This window comes from Oryx dammah, unplaced genomic scaffold, assembly GCF_014754425.2.
Source record: "Oryx dammah isolate SB20612 unplaced genomic scaffold, SCBI_Odam_1.1 HiC_scaffold_18, whole genome shotgun sequence".
Classification (NCBI taxonomy): domain Eukaryota; kingdom Metazoa; phylum Chordata; class Mammalia; order Artiodactyla; family Bovidae; genus Oryx; species Oryx dammah.
Genome location: NW_024070202.1, coordinates 62,212,938 through 62,236,017, shown reverse-complemented (window position 1 = coordinate 62,236,017; position 23,080 = coordinate 62,212,938). Strand labels below are relative to the sequence as shown.

At 36.0% G+C, this 23,080-nt stretch overlaps 1 protein-coding gene across 1 annotated transcript in view; it reads right to left on the bottom strand.

Annotated features, from left to right (window-relative positions):
• DPY19L2 (dpy-19 like 2) overlaps window positions 1-23,080 on the bottom strand; it is a 96,450-nt gene that overhangs the window by 63,392 nt on the left and 9,978 nt on the right. The window contains exons 4-8 of the mRNA XM_040260205.1: window positions 19,872-20,009; window positions 11,786-11,906; window positions 9,078-9,171; window positions 6,313-6,370; window positions 4,119-4,210 (exon numbers count right to left, since the gene is read on the bottom strand). Coding sequence (XP_040116139.1) covers window positions 4,119-4,210; window positions 6,313-6,370; window positions 9,078-9,171; window positions 11,786-11,906; window positions 19,872-20,009 — 503 coding nt within the window. The remainder of the gene's footprint in view (window positions 1-4,118; window positions 4,211-6,312; window positions 6,371-9,077; window positions 9,172-11,785; window positions 11,907-19,871; window positions 20,010-23,080) is intronic.

The following is a 23,080-nucleotide window of genomic DNA, read 5'->3' as shown; positions in this document are numbered from 1 at the left end:
AAGAGCTCACTCATTTGAAAAGACCCCGATGCTGGGAAAGATTGAAGGCGGGAAGAGGAGGGGACGACAGAGCATGAGATGGTGGGATGGCATCACTGACTCAATGGACATGAGTTTGAGTAAGCTCTGAGAGCTGGTGATGGACAGGGAGGCTTGGCGAGCTGTAGTCCATGGGCTCACAAAGAGTCGGACACAACTCAGTGACTAAACTGAACTGAAAGTATGGAGTATAACACATGCATTCAAGCATACAATTCTAAGTGTTCTAATTCACTTATTTCCTTCCATGAAATCTCTGCCTGGCCAGACTAATATCACTTCAAAAAATTTAAACAAATAGAAAATAAATGGATAAAAATTAGATTTCCAAATCCAAATTCAATCTAAAAAAAAACCTTTCCTGTAGGTAAGGTAGTTTGCACCTTTTTAGAGGTTGTTACTACCCCAGTTCCCCTTTATATATCTTCTTTAAGTAAATATAAGGGGCTTTAAATGGCTACAAGACAGTGTGCTAAGTGCTCCATGGTTAAAGACACAAATGTAGCATGGTCTCTGTTTTCAGTGGCATTTTACTATACTAAGTGTATATTCAGACATTTGTGCATGTGTGCTGTATTAACAAATTTATGGTTTTCAGAAAGAAAGAAGATGTACACAAATGATCTTAATATAGGCAAAATCTGAAGGGTACTAATAAGTAATCATGAATAATGATCCCTCTCCCATTTCTCTGGGAGTTTGGAGGGGACAGTGATCACTATTTGATTCAGTGATAGATCTCAATAACATTCTATGAAACCTATCTATGTGATAAAGTTATTTATAGCATTCTACTATTTATGCTTCTGATGTTGTTGCTCAGACTTTCAAATTTTCTGACATGCTTATAAAGTTAATCCCAACCAAAATATATGTCCAGGGAAAAAAGTTGAGATGAAACCTCGGTTAAACCTCTAGAAATATCTGTAGTTCAGAAATATTAATAGACATATGAACATAGATACTCCTTATGTAACTCAGCATTTCTCAAATTCATTTGTGCATCAAACACTTATTTCATGCTTCATCAAATCACAGATTGGAAAATAATGAGTCAGAATACAAGAGGATTGAGGGGAAAAAGTATTAGCTTCTCAAAACCCTTTGAATCTTGTTGTTCAGCGGCTATGTCATGTTTGACTCTTTGTGACCCTAAGGATTGCAGCACGCCAGGCCTCCCTGACTCTCACTATCTCCTGGAGTTTGCCCAAGTTCACATCCACTGAATGAATTGGTGCTGCCATCCATTTCATCCTCTGTCGCCCTCTTCTCCTTTTGCCTTCCAATCTTTCCCAGCATCAGGGTCTTTTCCAAAGAGTCTGCTCTTTTCACCAGGTGGCCAAAGTACTGGAGCTTCAACTTCAGCATCAGTCCCTCCAATGAGTATTCAGGATTGATGTCCTTTAGGATTGACTGGTTTGATCTCCTTACTATCCAAGGGACTCTCAGGAGTCTTCTCCAGTACCACAGTTCAAAAGCATCATATCTTTGGCGCTCTGCCTTCCTTATGGTCCACCTCTCATATCTGTACATGACTATTGGAAAGAACATAGCTTTGACTATATGGGCCTTTGTCAGCACAAGTGACGTCTAGATTTGTCATAACTTTCCTTCCAAGAAGCAAGCTTCTTCTAATTTCAAGGCTGCAGTCATCATCTGCAGTGATTTTAGAGCCCAAGAAGAGGAAAATTTGCTACTGCTTCCACTTTTCCCCCTTCTATCTGTCATGAAGTGATGGGACCAGATGCCATGACCTTGGGTTTTTTTTTTTAATGCTGAGTGTTAAGCCAGTTTTTTCACTCTCCTCTTTCATGCTCATCAAGAGGCTCTTTAGTTCGTCTTCACTCTCTGCCATTAGAGTGGTATCATCTGCTTATATGAGGCTGTGAGTATTTCTCCCAGCAATCTTGGTTCCAGCTTGTAACTCATCCAGCCCAGCATTTTGCATGATGTACTCTGCACATAAGTTAAATAAGCAGGGTAACAATATGCAGACTTGTCATACTCCTTTACTAATTTTTAACCAGTCAGTTTTTCTATGTAAGGTTCTAACTGTTGTAGGTTTCTCAAGAGACAAGTAAGATGGTCTGGTATTCCCATATGTTTAAGAATTTTCCACAGTTTGTTTAGACCCACACAATCAAAAGTTTTAGTGTAGTCAATGAAACAGAAGTACATAGTTTTCTGGAATTCCCTTGCTTTCTCCATGATCCAGTGAATGTTGGTAATTCGATCTCTGGTTCCTTTGCCTTTTCTAAACCCAGCTTGTACATCTGGAAGTTCTCAATTCATGCACTGCTGAAGCCTACCTTGAAGGATTTTGAGCATAAGCTTACTAGCATGGAAAGTGAGCACAGCTGTCCAGTAGTTCAAACATTTTTCAGCACAGACCTTCTTTGGAATTGGGATGAAGACTTACCTTTTTCAGTCTGGTGGCCACTGTTGGGTTTTCCAAATTTGCTGACATATTGAGTGCAGTAGTTCAACAGCCTTATCTTTTAGGATTTGAAATAGTTCAGCTGGAATTCCATCATCTCCACTAGCTTTATTGGTAGTGTCCAACTACTCAGTCATGTCCAACTCTTTGTGACCCCATGGAATTCTCTAGGCCAGAATACTAGAGTGGGTAGCCTTTCCCTTCTCCAGGGGATCTTCCTGACCCAGGAATAGAACTGGGGCCTCCTGCATTGCAGGTGGATTCTTTACCAACTGAGCTATCAGGGAAGCCCCTTATTGGTAGCAATGCTTCCTAAAGCCCACTTGACTTCACACTCCAGTATGTCTGGCTCTAGGTGAATGACCACACCATCATGGGTATCTGGGTCATTAAGACCTTTTTTGTACAATTCTTGCCACCACCTCTTCTTAATCTCTTCTGACTCTGTTAGGTCTTTACCATTTCTGTCCTTTATCATACCCATCCTTGGAGGAAATGTTCCTTTGATATCTTCAATTTTTTTTTTACAAAATCTCCAGTCTTTCCCATTCTATTGTTTTCTTCTATTTCTTTGCATTGTTCATTGAAGAGGCTTTTTGTCTCTCCCTGCTATTCTCTGGAACTCTGCATTCAGTTGGGTATATCTTTCCCTATCTCTCTTGCTTTCTGCTTCTCTTCTTCCTTCAGCTATTTGTAAAGCCTCCTCAGACTGCCACTTTGCCTTCTTGCATTTCTTTTTCTTTGGGATGGTTTTGGTCACTGTCTCCTGTATGAACCTCTGTCCATAGTCCTTCAGGCACTCTGTTCAGTAGATCTAATCCCTTGAATCTATTTGTCATCTCCACTGTACAATTATAAGGGATTGGATTTAGGTCATACCTGAATAGCCTAGTAGTTTTGCCAACTTTCTTTAGCTAAAGCCTGAATTTTCCTATAAGCAGCTGATGATCTGAGCCACAGTCAGCTCCAGGTCTTGTTTTTGCCGACTGTATAGAACTTCTCGATCTTCAGCTGCAAAGAATACAATCAATCTGATTTTGGTATTGACCATTTAGTGATGTCCATGTGTAGAGTCATCTCTTGTGTTGTTGGAAAAGGGTGTTTGCTATCACCAGTGCATTCTCTTGGCAGAATTCAGTTAGACTTTGCCCTGCTGCTTCATTTTGTTCAGCAAGGCCAAACTTGCCTGTTATCCTAGGTATCTCTTGACTTCTCACCTTTGCATTCCAATCCCCTATGATGAAAAGGACATCTTTTGTGTTGTTAGTTCTAGCAGACCTTGTAGGTCTTCATAGAACTGGTCAACTTCAGCTTCTTCAGCATCAGTGGTTGGGATGTAGACTCAGATTACTGTGATGCTGAATGGATTACTGTGATACTTGAAACTTTACCAAATATATATGATCACAAACACATTGGTTTATTAAAGCATAATGTAATTATCTAAAATCTGTAGCCGAAACTATTTTAAGTGGAAAGCAATTTTTTTACATAGTGATTTTAGATTTTTTTTTAAACTGGACACAATTTAACTTTGAATAATATTTAAAAACTGAACATAATTTAGTAACTATAACAATAGGTTGAAGTAACTCTGAGAAACTCATAATTTATCTAGATTTGTTTTACAAATTAAAATTACCTGAGAATCACAGTTAAGATGTACATCTGAAGTACAAGAAATGGATATGAAAAACTTTCCCGGAGAGGTGGTGTCCACATAACCCGAGTAGCCTGAAATCAATAAAATGCTTACTTTACTCTATGTTCCATTGCAATAAACATCATTAACTTAATAATCATGGGTTGGTTGGCCTTGGCTGGTCTTAGAACTTTCATATTAGGCTTATTTATTTCTGAATACCTGTATAGCTTCTCAGTTTTTGGAGTACTCTTATAGGACATAGTCATTAGGTAGAGAGCCATTAACTACCAAGTCCAGAAACAAGTGAAAGATAGATCAGGTCAAATGTAAGGACACCCAAAGGACAAAGAAGATGATAGAGTTAGGAGCAGTGAGGATTCTGGGAACAATAAACCAGATCCACATTCTAGCTCTGCAGTGATAACTGTGGCACCCCAGGGCTTTGGGATTTATGCATGCTCAGAAAAAAATAAACAAATGTCACCTAGGGCATTCACAAACACCAAGAGTTTGTACATGACAAATATAATGAGTACAGACATACACTATAAATAATTAAGACTGTCTTTGAATTTGTGAAATATACCTTTGGAAGAGTTAACTGCAAACTTCTAAAAACAAGGAGTATTTGGGAATCACTGATATGATGTTTATAATGTAAGTATTAATTATCAATAAATTTCATAGTCTTTAAAACTATTTTCAAGACAAATGGGACTATGATCTCATGGACTGTAGCCAGTCAGGCTCCTCTATCTATGGAACTCTGCAGGCAAGAATACTGGAGTGGGTAGTCATTCTCTTCTCCAGAAAATCTTCCCAACCCAGGGGTAGAACTGGGGTCTCCTGCACAGCAGGCAGATTCATTACCATCTGAACCACCAGGTAAACCCAGATAAATGGATGGGAATATTACAAAATTTTATATCAAGAATTCTGAAATTCTAGAAAAGAATCTAAACTCTTATAACATTGCAAGAGTCTTAAAATTCATTGCTCTTCCTACAGGAAACCAAATTGTAAACCTTAGAAGATGAATTACACACGATATGTAGAAAAAGATTAAAACATAATGCGTACTCAAAAGAAAAGCCTTGTCATTGCATAAAGACAAGACACATCTTTTTGTATAACACATTGTTGACTGACAATATATTTCAGTTAATATATTTAAGATATTTATGTATAATTTTATGATTCCCTTCCCAGGTGGCGCTAGTGGGAAACAACCTGCCTGTCAATGCAGAAGATGTGACACAGGTTTGATCCTTGAGTCGGGAAGAGCCCCTGGAGGAAGGCACGGCAACCTACTCCAGTATTCTTGCCTGGAGAATCCCATGGACAGAGGAGCCTGGCAGACTACAGTCCATAGGGTCACACAGAGTTGGACATGACTTAAGCAACTTAGCACACATTTGTCTAATTGATTTTTAAAAAAATAACCGTGTATCTACTTTTCCCAATGTAATGAATAGAGACTTCTACCCTATATAATCTCTGCCATAAGATATTACATATTTTGATTCCAAAAACTAGCAGTCAAGATTCTTCCACTTTTCACTGCCAAAACCTCAGCATCTAACACAGAACCTGGCACACATTTTGTACTTGTTTTGTTGAATGAATCTATCATATTCTAAATAAGCTTTCATGAGCTCTTTTTAGGTGAATCCTGTTTTGGTGGACTGAATTACCAAATTAATTTCTGTTTTGAATTCAGCTTGTGTTATTAAAAGGATCATGATGTAATAGAAGTGAGGTTTTAGAGCCAGAGAGAAGGATAAGAGGAAACCCAGCTTCATCATGGAGTCAATCTGGAATCTTGACTTTGTAATTTAACCACTCCAAATTTCAATTTCATATCTTCTACTATGAAGATATCAACCACCTCTCTAAAAAGTCTGATGGAAGTATATGAGATAATGTATATAAGGTGCCTGAACTCAACAAGTATAATGTTTCCTTTTTCTACAAAATATATATAACACATATACATGCTAAAAACCAGGCAAGATATTTTATATCATAAATTCTAATGACTTTGTAAAAATGTGGATCAACATGATTTAAAAAAACAACTTACCACACAAGGTTCTTTAAAATATTGCAAAGTCCTAAGTAAGATACAATTAAATACTGCTTTAATATACTGCCCCTTTTATTTCTAAAAATTATTTTCTAGAAAACAAACCTCTCCATGGTTGAAAAAGTAGCATAAGACTGTAATTATACCTCCAAGTTGAGTCCCACTGTAAAAAATATATATATATATAATCAAAATTCATGTAAAAGATAGTGACTTTTTCACAAAATTATTTTAGATTTTAAAATGCCTCAATACTAAACCACATAAAATAACAATAAAAATTACAAAAGTACTCATGTAGTTGATCTTTTACTCTTGAGTGTATAAGGATCCAAAGTATAGATATAAAGTAGTCTGAATCTTACAATTTATTGTATTTAAAATATTTTCTAAGTATAATATTAGATGTGAACATAAAATATTTTTTAACACAGGCCAGCATTTTAGAGTGTATATACTCCATTCTTTGAATATTCTGGGTGGAGGAAAATTTTTGTCATCAAATTGGATATCAGTGACTGAAAGATGAAGAGTCTAACAGTTTCATTTAGCAGTAACTGAACCATCTAAACTACTACAAATATTCTTTTGCTGAGTCCCAACGAACAACATTGTAGAATATAAAACTCAGATCAAGGATGCCTGATAATTATCAAAGATTAAGAACCATTTCTTAAGGTTGCCTTTCTTTAAAGTATTGTTCATCATTATACACACAGCTTCACACTCAGAAGACAAATACTGGTTTAATGACTGAAAAAAGGGAAGAATGAGTTCAACAAAACAAGCAGAGGAAAGCCAGTTGGAAGTAATTTACCTTGAAGATATTTTCACTAAGGGGAATTCAAAGGGCACACTTTGGAGAAGGAATTGAGAGGAAGAAGGTATGAGAAGCAAGAATAAATGCTGCATATAGAAACTAGGAACATGTAGATAAATCTAAAGAGACTTGACAACATAAAAGAAACAGTGGTGACTACTGTGGAGGGGTACTAGAAGTACTAAACTTCTAATTATTATAGTTAGAATAATTATAAGATGCTAGGAACTGTTTTCAAGTACACTGTTCTAAATTCCTTGTATTGATCAAAAAGAAGAGGAAAGATATCAATCAATTTTAGACTTGGTCAAGTTAAATATGCATGGTAAAGTTTTATCTTTAGCCACCAAAAGAACAGAAACAGAATACCGGTGTCCCAAGTTAGTGCCCAGAGGGGAGAGTCGCCATGGTTAAGAAATAGAAAATTTCTCCCCAAGCCCCTATTTCTTTTGTTCCTCATATGCCATAGTTTCTAGTCTCACAATTTTGGTGACACTTTTACAGTCAGCATATGTTATATCTACATATCCTTCTTAAAGACTGGAGCTTAATAAAGTACTGATATCCTGGAACTGTGTAACTAATTTAAAGAAGACTGTAGCTTTCCTCATGGGTAGCTTTCCTAATGAAAAATACTAATTTTTAAAATGTCTTGGTCTAGTGTAAAATTTTCCATATTTGAAAAAAGCATAATAAATACAAACTACTGTTTAAAATAGAACATCTTAAAGCCTGTTAGCATAATCTAAAAGCAATTCTTTTCCCTCAAAATACTGATGAGTTTATATATTTTTCTATATAGCATACATATGGAAAAGTGCATTGAGATTTTCCGATAGTTTACAGAACACTTACAAAGTGAATATTCTTTTAACCACCATATGTCACTGAAACAGAAAACAGATCACATCCTGACACCTCACATGCCATCCCTTGAGACAGGAACTATCTTGAGTTTTGTAATTATCAACATAACTGCTTCTATATGCATCATACTATCATTTACTTTCACCTGTATTCAAACTTTATACAAATATAATTTTGCAGTATTTTCAAATTTTGTGCCTGCTTTGATTCATTCAATATTATATTTGTAAGACTTTTTCCATGTTGATGCTGGTACCTATAGTTCATTCATTCTCACTGTTTATAATATTTCCCTATACTAATAAACTTAAAAGTGTACATTTCTCCATGGAGGGATGTTTAAGTTGTTTCTAGTTTGGAGTTACTACAATGATGTTATGTTATTGTACATATTTTCTGGTGTACATGTAGAAGAGTTTCTTAGGCATATTTACTTCAAACTGGAATTGCTGAATTATAAGGTATATACATCTTCAAGTTACTAGATAATGCACAATGTTTTTCCAAAATAGTTGTACTAATTTATATGTCCACCAACCGGGGATAAAAGTTCCTGTTGTCAATTTTCCCAACCCAGGGATCGAATCCAGGTCTCCTGCTTTGCAGGCAGATTCTTTACCATCTGAGCCAGCAGAGAAGCCCTTTGTCAACCTAGTAGATGTAAGATAGTATCTCACTGTGGTTAAAATGAGTATTTTCCTGATAATTAATATGGTGATCAATTTTATATATGTTTGTTGGCAATCTGGAACTCTTATGGAAGATGTCTTTTCATGTTTTTTCCAGTTTTCAATTGGGTGGTCTTATTTTGTCTACCTCCTAGACTATAAATTCCATAAGGACAGGGATTATTTATTTTTGTATTCCTAGCTCCTATAGAATAGTGCTCTCAGTCACAGTAGGCATCTAATAATAATTGTCAAATTAATGAGCATAAGTTTGGATACCACATCCATAAGTCTGGATTACCCTACAAGGATAAAAAGGAGGCCTTTTAATATTTTAAAGATTTTATTTTAGTGACTAGCTCTAGGCTGAGGCTGCATATTTGGCTAAGCTTTTGAAAAAAATAAAATATAAATGTTTCCATCTGTTAGTCAATTAATCTTCTTAATTAGCCTTTTAATTTAATCAACAAATGTCAGAAAGTCCACTGAAATGTCTTTTAATACAGTAATCTTACCTCAGGTAAGCACCATGCATGAAGAACAATCCCATCATTATTCCATTTAAAATAAAAATCACAGCAACATAAAAGCAAGCAGGGTCTCCCAATCCTTTAAAAAGACACAGATTATTAAGTGTTTAATGAGTAAATGACTATATAGCAATTGAGCATAATTATCTCAGTGGTTTGTAATCAAGAGCTCATGAATTAGCTGAAAGCTTTGTGGCTCATACTGCTGCTCTGTTTAATAGTTACATTAGTACTTTCCCCATACATGAGGTATTATTGGTTACATTTGTATTTTTCTCCACCGAAGTATTATCATACTGTAATGATTAGTTGGTGCTTCATTTTATTTAGGTGATGCTCCTATGAACTGTCTGTAGGGTTACTTGATAAATCACAAGACAAAATCTGCTACATAAATTTTATCCTGGATGATTCAGATATGGCCCCTGACCTTAAGGCGCAGCTTTAGTCTATAGGAGATAAACTGATCCATTACTATGTATAACCAGGACCATGATATTTAATACATTCCATGTATAAATATCATGTACATGTGATATATTGACACAGACATAATCTACTAGGTGCTTTTCCACTATCATCTCACATAATACTCAGAGCAAATCTTTGAAATTACCTGGTGTGAAAGTAAGTTTTTCAATGGTTGAGAAAACACCACAGAAAACTTAACCTGCCAAAAGTTATTTAGGTGTAACTGATGGAGGCAGGATTTGAGGGCTAGCCTTTCTGATTTCTTCTACTTCTCTGATCATTCCTTTTCAGTCTGTCCTAATAATTCCTCTTCCTATACACACCCTCCTCCAACGGTGGCCTACTTTAGGATCATATGCCCTCTTCTTTTCTAAGTCTTCATGTTCTCCTTAAGGAAATTCTTTGACTTCCGTGGTTCCAATTACCATCTACATACAGATGATGCCAAGTCTACATTCAAATGAGCACTTTCTTATTCCTGTATGTATGTACATAGGTAGCCACCTGACATCTCTACTTTGGAATCTCTCAGATACTTCAAATTAATGAACCAATTCAAACTTGCTACTTTTATAATGTTTCTTACCATTTTGAATGGAGGGATTCAATTACTTAAGCCAGAAACCCAACAATATTACATAAATCCAGCCTCTTTCCTCTTTCCCATCAATCATCAAATCCTTTCATTTCTGCTTTATACTCTCTCTCAAATCCATTCATTTTCCAGGTATCTTTCCTTTAATCACTTGCTGAGAGCAAAATAGTTTCCTACCTGGACCCACTTAATTCATTTTTGTCCTTTACTAATTATCTTTTCCATGTAATTGCCAAAATCATGTTTCAAAAATAAAAATATGTCAAAATTCTTCAATGAATACATATAATATCCTTAGCCAGTAAATGGTTCTTCATTATCTGACTCTTGTTTACATTCCAAACATCATTTCACACCATGTTGTCTTCTCTAACTGCTCAAGGAAGTCTAGCTTTCCTTCAATTCTCTCTTGCTTCAGAACTTTGGAATATGCTGGTCCCTGTTCTGGAAACACTTCTCTTATCCTCAGCAATTTTATTTTCTTGTTTGTAATATCCACCACAGTTGTACCTTCTAACATCCCTCTTATGCTGTAAAATCTATGCTGGTAAGGCCCCATGTTTACCAGGTTTATCTTAGGATCCCAAGTGCCAATACTAACCTATCACTTAGTGGCAACTTAATAAATACCATATATACATATATAAGGTGATTTTTTTCCCATCCCTCAGAAAAGGTTCTACCTTCCATGCTGGCCGAATCTCTCATTTTATGAGGCATTCTCTCAATTCCTTTGAACAAAAAAGTTTAACTGTCCTCAAATATCCTCTACCACCACTGTTTTAGATATTATAAAGACCATCTGAGGGAATCAGTAAAAATGTAAGGGAAACATGAAAATACAGATTTAGGATATAGTCTGAGAACAGAATGTTATTGCACACAAGTTAACAGAAAAAATATATATATATAAAACAAAGTTGTAGAGAATATGAAAAAGAAAAAAACAACTATGTAAGTGTTATGCAAGTAGATACATGTGATTGCAAATCAAAGTTTCAAGGCACAGCATCATACTTAGATTGTAATAGTGCTAAATCACAAATATCTTAAATAGCAATGACAACTACGGATTCTGTAAAACTGTTAAATGATTCTAAAGTGGTTCTCTGACAGATACTAACGTAGAAGACATATATGAAGAACTATTCATGGACTGTGAGAGCACAAAAAAGTAGAACTTCTAAAGTAATCTATTATTATATATGTCTGATTTTTAAATATTTATGCATGACTAAATGTTTATATTAACTTTATTAACTATTACAGATAGAACTGTGGCTATTTGATCTACATCGCCCCAATTTATATATTCAAGCCACCTCAGAACCTTTTCTGTACCTTCTGAAATGAAGGAATGTCTTATAATCAGTATGACCTTACACAGATATATATTAATATTCAAATTAAATTCCAAAATAATACTTAACGTTAGTAAGTACATTGCCTTCCCAAAAATTTATTTTAAAGGGTAAAGGTAATTATTTAGGTGAATCAGTTCTATAATGTTTTTGAAGAAAAAATCAATCACAGTAATTTATAATAATTCTTAGAGAGTCATAATATTATAAAATGTTTATGTAAATATTAATGACAATATACAGCAGCATTTTAGGAAGAAACATGCCTTCACAGCTTTGAACTTCAGTTAGAGGTTCTATTCTGGTCACGTTCCAGCAGGTCTTAGTTTCTAACCCCAATAAATTCATTATTCCCACAAATGTGCGATAGCAGAAGGCTATAATCACCTAAAAGAGATAAAATTAAAAAGATGATAGATATACATTATCTTTATAATTTTTCCAAAATATCATTTTATGATGGCTGTGATGAATTTATAACATTATAAACTTTGATTAATTTATTTAAATCATTTCATGTGGGAAACAGTCATTTAAAAAATTTTATGTACACACACACTATAAAGTTGTGTATTACTGATAATGCACAGCTATACAATTTATGTTGTGATTGACATCTCTGTACTATACTCTTTTTAAACAACTGAAACAGAATAGTAGCTGTAAAATCAAGCATTAAGTATATAATTAAAATATGAAGACAATTAATAGCAAACATACAAAGCTTTACAGGAGTATTTTATAACATTTCTTTTAGGCCCTTGAACTTATTATCTTCATAGTCTAAAAACCAACTCATAGTCTATAAAACAACTGCACGTGGAATAATAGCTCCTATGCCCATTAAGCATTAACATTTGATTAAGCAGATTTAATTAACCAATCCTTCCCAATCTGAAATCTGCCTTAAAATTTTTAAAGACAAAGGAAATTAGCAACAAAAAATTACAAAAAAGTGCTGATTCCTGGGAGATTACTTTAAACAGATAAGTTTATAGATTTGAGAAAAATAATGCAGATCACTGTGCGGGGGTGTGGGGGCGAGTTAAAAAATAAAGATTTCAGAGGGAAAGTAAACTGTTTTGGTGACCATCCTTCCAGCTTCTCCCTAGGCACAAAGGACAGGTAGCTAGTGTCACTGGGGCCTCCCTTGTGGCACTAGTGACAAAGAACCTGCCTGCCAATGGAGGTTAGACATAAGAGATGCAGGTTCCATCCCCGGGTCGGGAAGATCCCCGGATAAGGCACAGCAACCCACTCCAATATTCTTGCCTGGAGAATCCCTATCACAGAGAAGCCTGACAGGCTGCAGTCCATAGGGTCACACAAGGTCGGACATGACTGAAGCGACTTAGCATGCACACATGCAGAGTTATTCATTGCACAATATTATACACGTAGTTAATGTAATACATATTAGTAAACATCATAAACAACTTTTCACGTATAATATAGATTTACTACATCACTTAATTTTGTAAAACTGACATTCTGCTCAAATTTATAACTTGTGTATTTTTCACAAATGTATAAAAATGTGTCACATTAAATGTGCAAAATCTAGAATTATACTCCTTTATGAGATGTCATTCAATATAGGAAGAAGGCATGACTTTGAAGTCAAAATAAACAAAATATTCTGACTCTGCAAGTTACAATTTCTATGGTGTGAAATAATCCTTCAGCCTCTGAACCTCAGCTACTTTATCTCTAAAATAACATTAATGACCATCTTACAAGAGTGATGGGAGATTAGAGCTCACATATATAAGTGCTGGTATAGAGTAAGCATTAAATGCCTTTACCCTTTTAAAACACATTGTTTCACACTCATATTTTAAGATGAGAAATTAAGCTCCTTGTGAACACAAAGTATGGACATTTACTTCAACACTGAAGTACCACATAAGGCTGCAAGCAAATTTAAGTGTTCTCCATATTGTATTTATGCAATATAAAAATAAGACTGGACAAGTCCTTGTTGGCTGTCATTTACATGCTTTCAAGTTTTAAAAATGAATGAACTAATTATCATGATTATTTTTTCATAAGATCAAAGAAACTGAAAATTGTGCAAATTCAATAAATTTTTTGGTAAGTAAAATGAAAAAACTAGCTAATGTTTTAGAGACCATACTGATGGAAATTAGTGGAACAAAAAACAGAGATTTAATGATATAAAATTATAAAAATAACTCAAAACTAAAAATAATAATTATCAAACACTGGAAGAACTTGGCCTAGTCCAATAAGCTAAATCCTTATCTTATTTACACAGAGTAAGTCAACATTAATTAAAGTTGAAGATTCAACAAATAGTTTTTTTTTTCTCTTTGATTTTTCTATTTTCACTAGAATTATCCAGATAATCATTAGAGGAAATAAGGTCAAAGTGCCTCTGAAAAGTAAGATGGGATATGGAGAAAGCTGCTGCAGAAAACCACTTCTTTCATCTTAAATCTTATGTAGGTCTATACAATTGTTACTACCACAAATTAGATTGAAAAGCACTTAAAGAAATCAAATAAAGAAATAAATCTGAGAAACCCCTAAATTCTTTGAAATTCAATAACACAATATTTAAATATCCAATGGATCAAAGAATAAACCACATGGAATATTAGAAAATCACTTAAACTAACTGAAGATGAAAAAAAAGGCAATATTTAAATAAGGTAAATGTCCACTTTGGGGAAATGGAGTAGATGTACTTTTCTCTATTCCTGCAAGAACACCTAGAACTTCTGCAAATCATATAAATCAAACATAAGAAGAAAGGTAGAAAAAAGAAGGCACACTAGCTAGGAATCTCAGGACCCAAGGAATGACATGGTTGTAAGTTCCCTGGACTTTCCTTTTGCCTTACTTTCTCAGATTTGGAGTCAGAATCTGGCAACCAGAAACACCACTGGGAGCTTACATGACATTCAGAAAAGGCCTACTAGCCTTTTCTAGCCAAAGGACTAGGAAAGTGGCAGCCTAGAAATAGATAACTTTTAGACAATAAAAAACAACCAAACACTCAAAAAACAACACATATATATATATATATATATATGCACACATACACATATATATAGTACCATTCTCTTCAGTAGAAGTCAAATGGAGTATGTAAATAAAAACTTAATCTAGGTTTTTAAATTTTCTAAACACAACGAATTTAAGCTACAAATTAATAACAAAGATAAATCTTCAAACACTTGAAAACTAAAAGAAAACCACTAAACCCACTAAAAAAAAAGTCCATGGACCAAGTAAGCAACCTCAAGGGAAATAAAATATATTGAATCAAATTTTTTTTAAGTATAAAGTTTCCAGATCCAGCATGTAAGAAGCTTATAATTTGCCACTCCATTCTAATAAGAAACAAATTAAACAAGTTGAAAAGTCAACTCTTCTTGGATCCAAAAGAGAAGTGAGGTCACTAGGCAAACTGCTTCTCCCAGACTGTAAAGGTTGACAGGCAAATACAGAAAATCACAACTTATTGGAGCAAAAACCCAGGGGTAGAAACCTCCATGGGAACCAGATGGAGAGATGGAAAACCTAAATTATAATTGATGAATTGCTAGAGGCACAGTATAGACAATTCTGAGAATCAAAAACTCCAGGGAGACCCAGTAATAGGGATAATGCCTACATATTTATGAATTTTATTTCTAGGAGATCACTAGTTTCTTACAGTGATATCAGAAAAAAATCTGTTTCTGAGGGGGAAGTGGAAAAAGGAACATTTTGAAATACACCAGAGCACTCCATTCTTAACAAGGCCTGCCCTTGAAAGAGACTATTCTACAAGTAGGCCTAACCAGCTAGGGTTTTCAGTTCAGTTCAGTCACTCAGTCATGTCCAACTTTTTGCGACCCCATGAATCGCAGCATGCCAGGCCTCCCTGTCCATCACCAACTCCCGGAGTTCACTCAGACTCACATCCATCGAGTCGGTGATGCCATCCAGCCATCTCATCCTGTTGCCCCTTTTCCTCCTGCCCCCAAGCCCTCCCAGCATCAGAGTCTTTTCCAATGAGTCAACTCTTCGCATGAGGTGGCCAAAGTACTGGAGTTTCAGCTTTAGCATCATTCCTTCCAAAGAAATCCCAGGGCTGATCTCCTTTAGAATGGACTGGTTGGATCTCCTTGCAGTCCAAGGGACTCTCAAGAGTCTTCTCCAACACGACAGTTCAAAAGCATTAATTCTTCGGCTAGGGTTTTATCAGAGCCTAAACTACAGGGTCGGAGAAGGCAATGGCACCCCACTCCAGCACTCTTGCCTGGAAAATCCCATGGACGGAGGAGCCTGGTGGGCTGCCATCTATGGGGTCGCAGAGAGTCAGACACGACTGATGCGACTTAGCAGCAGCAGCAAACTATAGGGTGGCAGAGTAATACCCAACTCTACCCCTCTATGTGAGAGAAGGGAAATACCCAGTTCCAGCCCACTCTAGTCATCCTGCTGTACCTAAATGGGAAAGAAAAAACCAAGAAGCACTTGCAAAGTTCACAGTCTAGAGTTACAGGTTCACAAAAGATTGAGACCTAATTACAGAATGCTTCCCTTACACTATTAAAGGCCTATTTATGGCAGCTTTTTGTACCCAGTACCTCAAGCTAGCTATTAAGAGAGGCATCATAAGGCATACTAAAAGCCAAAACATAGTTTGAAGAAACAGAGCAAGCATAAGAACTAGACTTAGATATGGCAGGCATGCTGAAATTGTAAGACTGGGAATTCAGAACAACAATAATTAATGTGCTAAAGGCTCTAACAGATAAAGAAAGGAGCATGCAAGAACCGATTGGCAATGTTAGCAGAGAAGTTCTCTATACACTATAACAGGATACACTACAACAGAAATCAAGAATGCCTTTGATGTGCTTATTGGTAGGCTGGACCTGGCTTGAGGAAAGAATCTCTGAGCTTCAGTATATTTCAATAAGAAACCTCCAAAACTGAAAATCAAAAATATAAAAGACAAAAATAAGAGAACAGAATACCCAAGCACTGTGGGACAACCACAGAAGGTACACCATACATGTAATGGGAATGCCATAGGAGAAAAGATAAAGAAACAGAAAAACTATTATGAATAGAAACAATGACTGGGAATTTCCTCACATCAAACTATAGGTACAGAAAGCTTAGAGAACACCAACCATGATAAATGCCAAAAAACTATACCTATTCATAAATCATACATATTGAATATGTATATAACATTCAAACTATTAAAAAATTAAAGATAAAAAATTCCTTACAGAAGTCAGAAGAAAAACATGCCTTACTTAAGAAGGAACAAAGGTTAAGAAGTACCTCTGACTTGTCAGAAACTATTCAATTTAAGAAGAAAATGAAATATTTAAAGAGTTGAGAGGATAAAAACCAACTTAAAATTCTGTATCATCTGAAATTATCCTTTAAAAGTGAAGGAGAAATATTTTCTCAAACAAAAATTGAAAGGCTTTGTATATTTTTTAGAGAAATAAGAAAGATACGGATTAGAAAACGTGGATCCACAGAAAGAGCATCAAAGAAAGAATAAGTGAAGATAAAAAAACTTTTCTTTTTCTTACTCTTAATTGATCTAAAGTATAATGGCTTTGTTCAAAATTGACTGTGTGGCTCACAATAAACTGTGGAAAATTCTTCAAGAGATGGGAATACCAGACCACCTGACCTGCCTCTTGAGAAATCTGTATGCAGGTCACGAAGCAACAGTTAGAACTGTACATGGAACAACAGACTGGTTCCAAATAGGAAAAGGAGTACCGTCAAGACTGTATATTGTCACCCTGCTTATTTAACTTCTATGCAGAGTACATCATGAGAAACACTGGACTGGAAGAAGCACAAGCTGGAATCAAGATTGCCGGGAGAAATATCAATCACCTCAGATATGCAGATGACACCATCCTTATGGCAGAAAGTGAAGAGGAACTAAAAAGCCTCTTGATGAAAGTGAAAGTGGAGAGTGAAAAAGTTGGCTTAAAGCTCAACATTTAGAAAACGAAGATCATAGCATCTGGTCCCATCACTTCATGGCAAATAGATGGGGAAACAGTGGAAACAGTGTCAGACTTTAGTTTTTTGGGCTCCAAAATCACTGCAGATGGTGACTGCAGCCATGAAATTAAAAGACACTTACTCCTTGGAAGAAAAGTTATGACCAACCTAGACAGCATATTCAAAAGCAGAGACATTACTTTGCTGACTAAGGTCCGTCTAGTCAAAGCTATGGTTTTTCCAGTGGTCATGTATGGATGTGAGAGTTGGACTGTGAAGAAGGCTGAGCGCTGAAGAATTGATGCTTTTGAACTGTGGTGTTGGAGAAAACTCTTGAGAGTCCTTGGACTGCAAGGAGATCCAACCAGTCCATTCTGAAGGAGATCAGCCCTGGGATTTCTTTGGAAGGAATGATGCTAAAGCTGAAACTCCAGTACTTTGGCCACCTCATGTGAAGAGTTGACTCATTGGAAAAGACTCTGATGCTGGGAGGGATTTGGGGCAGGAGGAGAAGGGGACAACAGAGGATGAAATGGCTGGATGGCATCACTGACTCGATGGGCGTGAGTCTGAGTGAACTCCGGGAGTTGGTGATGGACAGGGAGGCCTGGCGTGCTGCGATTCACGGGGTCGCAAAGAGTCGGACATGACTGAGCAACTGAACTGAACTAAAGGTCCGCATGTACTTAAACTTATGTATAATAAACATAAATGACAGCAATGATTCAGGGTTGGAAGGGAGGAATTAGAATTATTTTGTTATTAGAAGGTCCTCACACACACACACACACTGCCCTGAAAGTGGTTTAGTGTTATCTGAAAGTGATCTTAGATTCATTTTAAATGTATACTGCAATCTCTAGGTCAACCACCAAAAAAAGTAAAAAAAAAAAAAAAAAAGAATTATAACTAATACAGTAAGAAAGAGAAAATGAAATAATATAAAATCTCAGTTAGAACCACAAAAGGCATGAGAAGAGTGGACTCAAAATAGGAACAAAAAACAAGGGCAACAAATATAAAATATTGTAGAAACAAATATAGTTGATATCAATCTATGTCAATAATTACTTAGGACATCAATGATCTAAATGCACCAATCAAGAGACAGAGATTATCAGAGTAAATCAGAAAAGCAAGACTCAAACATACTTTGTCTAAACTAACTTTAAATATAAAGACACATATAGATTAAGAGTAAATGAAGAGGACTTCCCTGGTGGTCCAGTAGTTAAGAATCCACCTGCCAATGCAGGGAACATGGGTTCGATCCCTGGTTAGGGAAGATTCCATGTACAACGGAGCAACTAGGCCTGTGAGCCACAACTACCAACGCCCATGTACCCTAGAGCCCATCCTCTGCAACAAGAGAAGCCACCGCAAGGAGAAGCCTATGTACCACAAACAAGAGCAGCCCCACTTGCCCCAACTGGAGAAAGCCCTTGCACAGCAACAAAGATCCAGTGCAGCCAAAAATAAATATGTTTTAAAAAGAGTGAATGAATAAAGTAAGATATACTATGTAAAAACTAATTAAAAGAAAAATCAGAGTAGCTGTACTAATTTCAGACAGAGCAAAACTTCATGAAAAGTTATCAGGGATAAAAAGTGGTATCACATAATGATAGAGGGGTCAGTTCTAAAAGGAGACATGCCAATCCTCAATGTGCCTGCATCTAACAACGGGGCATAAATAAAATCAATAAGCCTCCAGCCAGGCTAAGAAAAAAAGAGAAAGAACACAAATTACTAATATCAGAAATGGAAGACAGGTCATCCTTATAGATCTCACAGACATTAAAAGGATAGTAAAGGAATAATGAGGCTTCCCTGGCTCACTGGTAAAGAATCCACCTGCCAATGCAGGAGACATGGGTTTGATCCCTGGGTCAGGAAGATCCCCTGGAGAAAGAAATGCCAATCCATTTAGGTATTCTGGCCTAGAAAATCTCATGGACAGAGGATCCTGGCAGGCTATCGTCCATGGGGTTTCAAAAGAGTTGGACCTGACTGAGCAACTAAACCACCACAACAAAAGGAATAATGAACAACCCTATGCCCACGAATGTGATAACCTATGAACCATCTCCATCTGTGAATCCGTGGCTCCTTTCCATCTGGCTTGTCTATTACACTGGCCATCACTGCCCTAAGGTTCTATTATTTAAGTTCATGTGAGAATAATTTCTGGGATTTTTTGATTTAGGAAAGGAACTTTTGATGCGGTGCTCAACTATAATCAATAAACTTTATAGATCCCTTCTTTCCTATAACATCCTCATTGTGCTTATAACTTCTATCTGATAAAAGAAACCCCTCTACAAACATTTTTCCCAAAACATTGCTTACCTCTGGATAAAGATGGAAGCGTTTCACTGTATTAATTACAAGGGGATATTCAGTGAGCCTGTCATTCATAATCATCCATAGTCCTTGCAAAAATGAAGGTGCTTCAACAATGGTCTTGAAGTAGGAATAATAAAGTCCCTTTTAAAAAGTATAAATTGTTAATGTAAGTAAAATTTTAAAATACTTATTTTTCTAACTCTTTTTAGACAATTTATTCTGAAAAGGAAAAAAAGATCAATAATAAGACTTCCTAATTTCTAATTACTACTGCACTCTTGAATGCAAACAAAAGCATAACTTTTCAGGTCATCACTATACTATTCTTTCATATTTTCCATAGGTTTGAAAGAGTTAAAGGGATGTATTCAACGTTTTAAGGAATTTTTCTAACCGCACCTTATAAGTAAGCAATACATTTTAATTCTACCAAGCCTGATTTTTCCCCTGTATTGTGAGACACCTAGAGACTGAGATCTGATAATTCTGGCATAAGTATGACTTTGTGTCATTGTATGTGTACAACTTTGCATAATTACTTATATTTCTCCAACTCTTTAGAAATAATAAATAATGGTCACAAGAACATCAGATGGCACTTCATGCTTTCCTTTTCCTTCCCAGTTCCACTGACTGGCTCTGCACAAAGTGAAAGCTGTGAGCTACTGTTCATGACAGAAATGTTGTGTCCTGAAAGAGGGGTTATTCTAGTGTATTACTACAGCATGTGAAATGATTATTTTATTAAGCTAGTAAAATTGCTATTTAAAATTCAAAGACTAACGAAAGTATGCTGCTTCATATTACTTGCTCATCAATTTTGTGCTTTCTTTCCTAAAAACTAAAGGGCCACATAGTTTGTAATATATGTTCCTCTCAAAATCATTAAAAGTAACCTTCAACTCTACACTCATTCTGGCTTCATACAACTATAAGGTACTTTATTTTTTTTTTTTTACAGATTAAGCAACGGGGCGACTATTAAAATTAAAGATTTGTTTTAACTAATATCTGAAAGGGCACTTCTTCATAATTTTAATTAGTATCAATAGAGCAAGTTCATATAAGGATCTTTCCTTTTTGCTTACGAGAGAAACAAGGCAATACAACAAAAAGATCTAATATGCATGTCTGTACTAACAGAAAGATAAAACATACACATTTTTATTAGTAAGTTATTATTTTTGTGTCTGGTACTGTGCTATGTGCTTCATTCATTTTCTCTTTCTTCATTTTCAATAAAATCCTATAAGGCTGGCATTATTTCTAATTAACAGAGGAGACTGAGAATCAGACAACTTACTCATCATTACACAACAAAGCATAGAACTGCCATCTGAATCTAGTGATCTGTCACTGAAGCCCAGACACCGACACAGCTACATTTTCAGTTCAGTTGCTCAGTTGTGTTCGACTCTTTGCGACCCCATGAACTGCAGCGCGCCAGGCCTCCCTACCTATCACCAACTCTTTATTAAATAATATTTTATATCCTCTCTTTGGAAGTAACACCTTTAAGATATTAAACATTCAAATGCCATACAAATGCTAACATGTCCAACTCTTCAAAGCTTTTAAGTGGCTATACGGTGAGAGATTTAAAAAGCAATGGCTGAGATACCTAAATGAGGCCCATTTATAGACAGGAGTAGAATAGAGGTCACTAAGGAGCTAGGTGAGAAAGCAGTGGGAGTGGGGAGTTATGTGCTTAACTGGTACAGTCTATTTGTGATAATAAAGTTCTGGAGATGGGTGAGGGTTAATAGTTCCACAATGTAAGTGTGTTTAATGCCACAGAACTATATACTTAGAAATAACTGAAATGGTAAGTTTTGCTAATTTTTATTCTTTAATTAAAAATTTTAATTTAGTCACAATTAAAGGCAAACAGAGCCAATTTCAGTTCTTCTCTTGGCCCCTGATTAGCTCATTTGGAGAGTCTTGGCTTCTCTTAATTGTAAATTCTACAACTGTGGCTTTCTTTATCCCATTCAACCCCAACAACAATTATGTAAAATACAGTAGATTACATTATCCATTTTACAGATTCCACGTCAAAAGAACAGAAAAAGTATTACAGAAATGATATCAAAAGTTGTCTAAAAGAGATTATCTGGAAATCAAGAGAGCTTAAAAAAAATTTTTAAGTGCCAGCTAAAACTGGCCAACTCTACCCCAGGAAAAAGCAATTTCCAAGAATTCTGATAGGTCTATATCACTTCTTAAACTTTGTTTTCCTTTCCTCAGCTATTTTAATTGATCTTTCAGTTCAATTCAGTTCAGTCTCTCAGTCGTGTTCGACTCTTTACAACACCATGAATCACAGTACACCAGCCTCCCTGTCCATTACCAATTCCCGGAGTTCACCTAAACTCATGTCCATCGAGTCGGTGATGCCATCCAGCCATCTCATCCTCTGTCGTCCCTTCTCCTCCTGTCCCCAATGCCTCCTAGCATCAGTCTTTTCCAATGAGTCAACACTTCACATGAGGTGGCCAAAGTACTGGAGTTTCAGCTTTAGCATCAGTCCTTCGAATGAACACCCAGGACTGATCTCCTTTAGAATGGACTGGTTGGATCTCCTTGCAGTCCAAGGGACTCTCAAGAGTTTTCTCCAACACCACAGTTCAAAAGCATGAATTCTTCAGCGCTCAGCTTTCTTCACAGTCCAACTCTCACATCCATACATGACCACTGGAAAAACCATACCCCTGACTAGATGGACCTTTGTTGACAAAGTAATGTCTCTGCTTTGTAATATGCTATCTAGGTTGGTCATAACTTTCCTTCCAAGGAGTAAGCGTCTTTTAATTTCATGGCTGCAATCACCATCTGCAGTGATTTTGGAGCCCAGAAAAATAAAGTCTGATACTGTTTCCCCATCAATTTCCCATGAAGTGATGGGACCAGATGCTATGATCTTCATTTTCTGAATGTTGAGCTTTAAAGCGAATTTTTTCACTCTCCACTTTCACTTTCATCAAGAGGCTTTTTAGTTCTTCTTCACTTTCTGCCATAAGGGTGGTGTCATCTGCATATCTGAGGTTATTGATATTTCTCCCGGCAATCTTGATTCCACCTTGTGCTTATTCCAGCCCAGCGTTTCTCATGATGTACTCTGCACAGAAGTTAAACAAGTAGGGTGACTATATACAGCCTTGATGTACTCCTTTTCCTATTTGGAACCAGTCTGTTGTTCCATGTACAGTTCT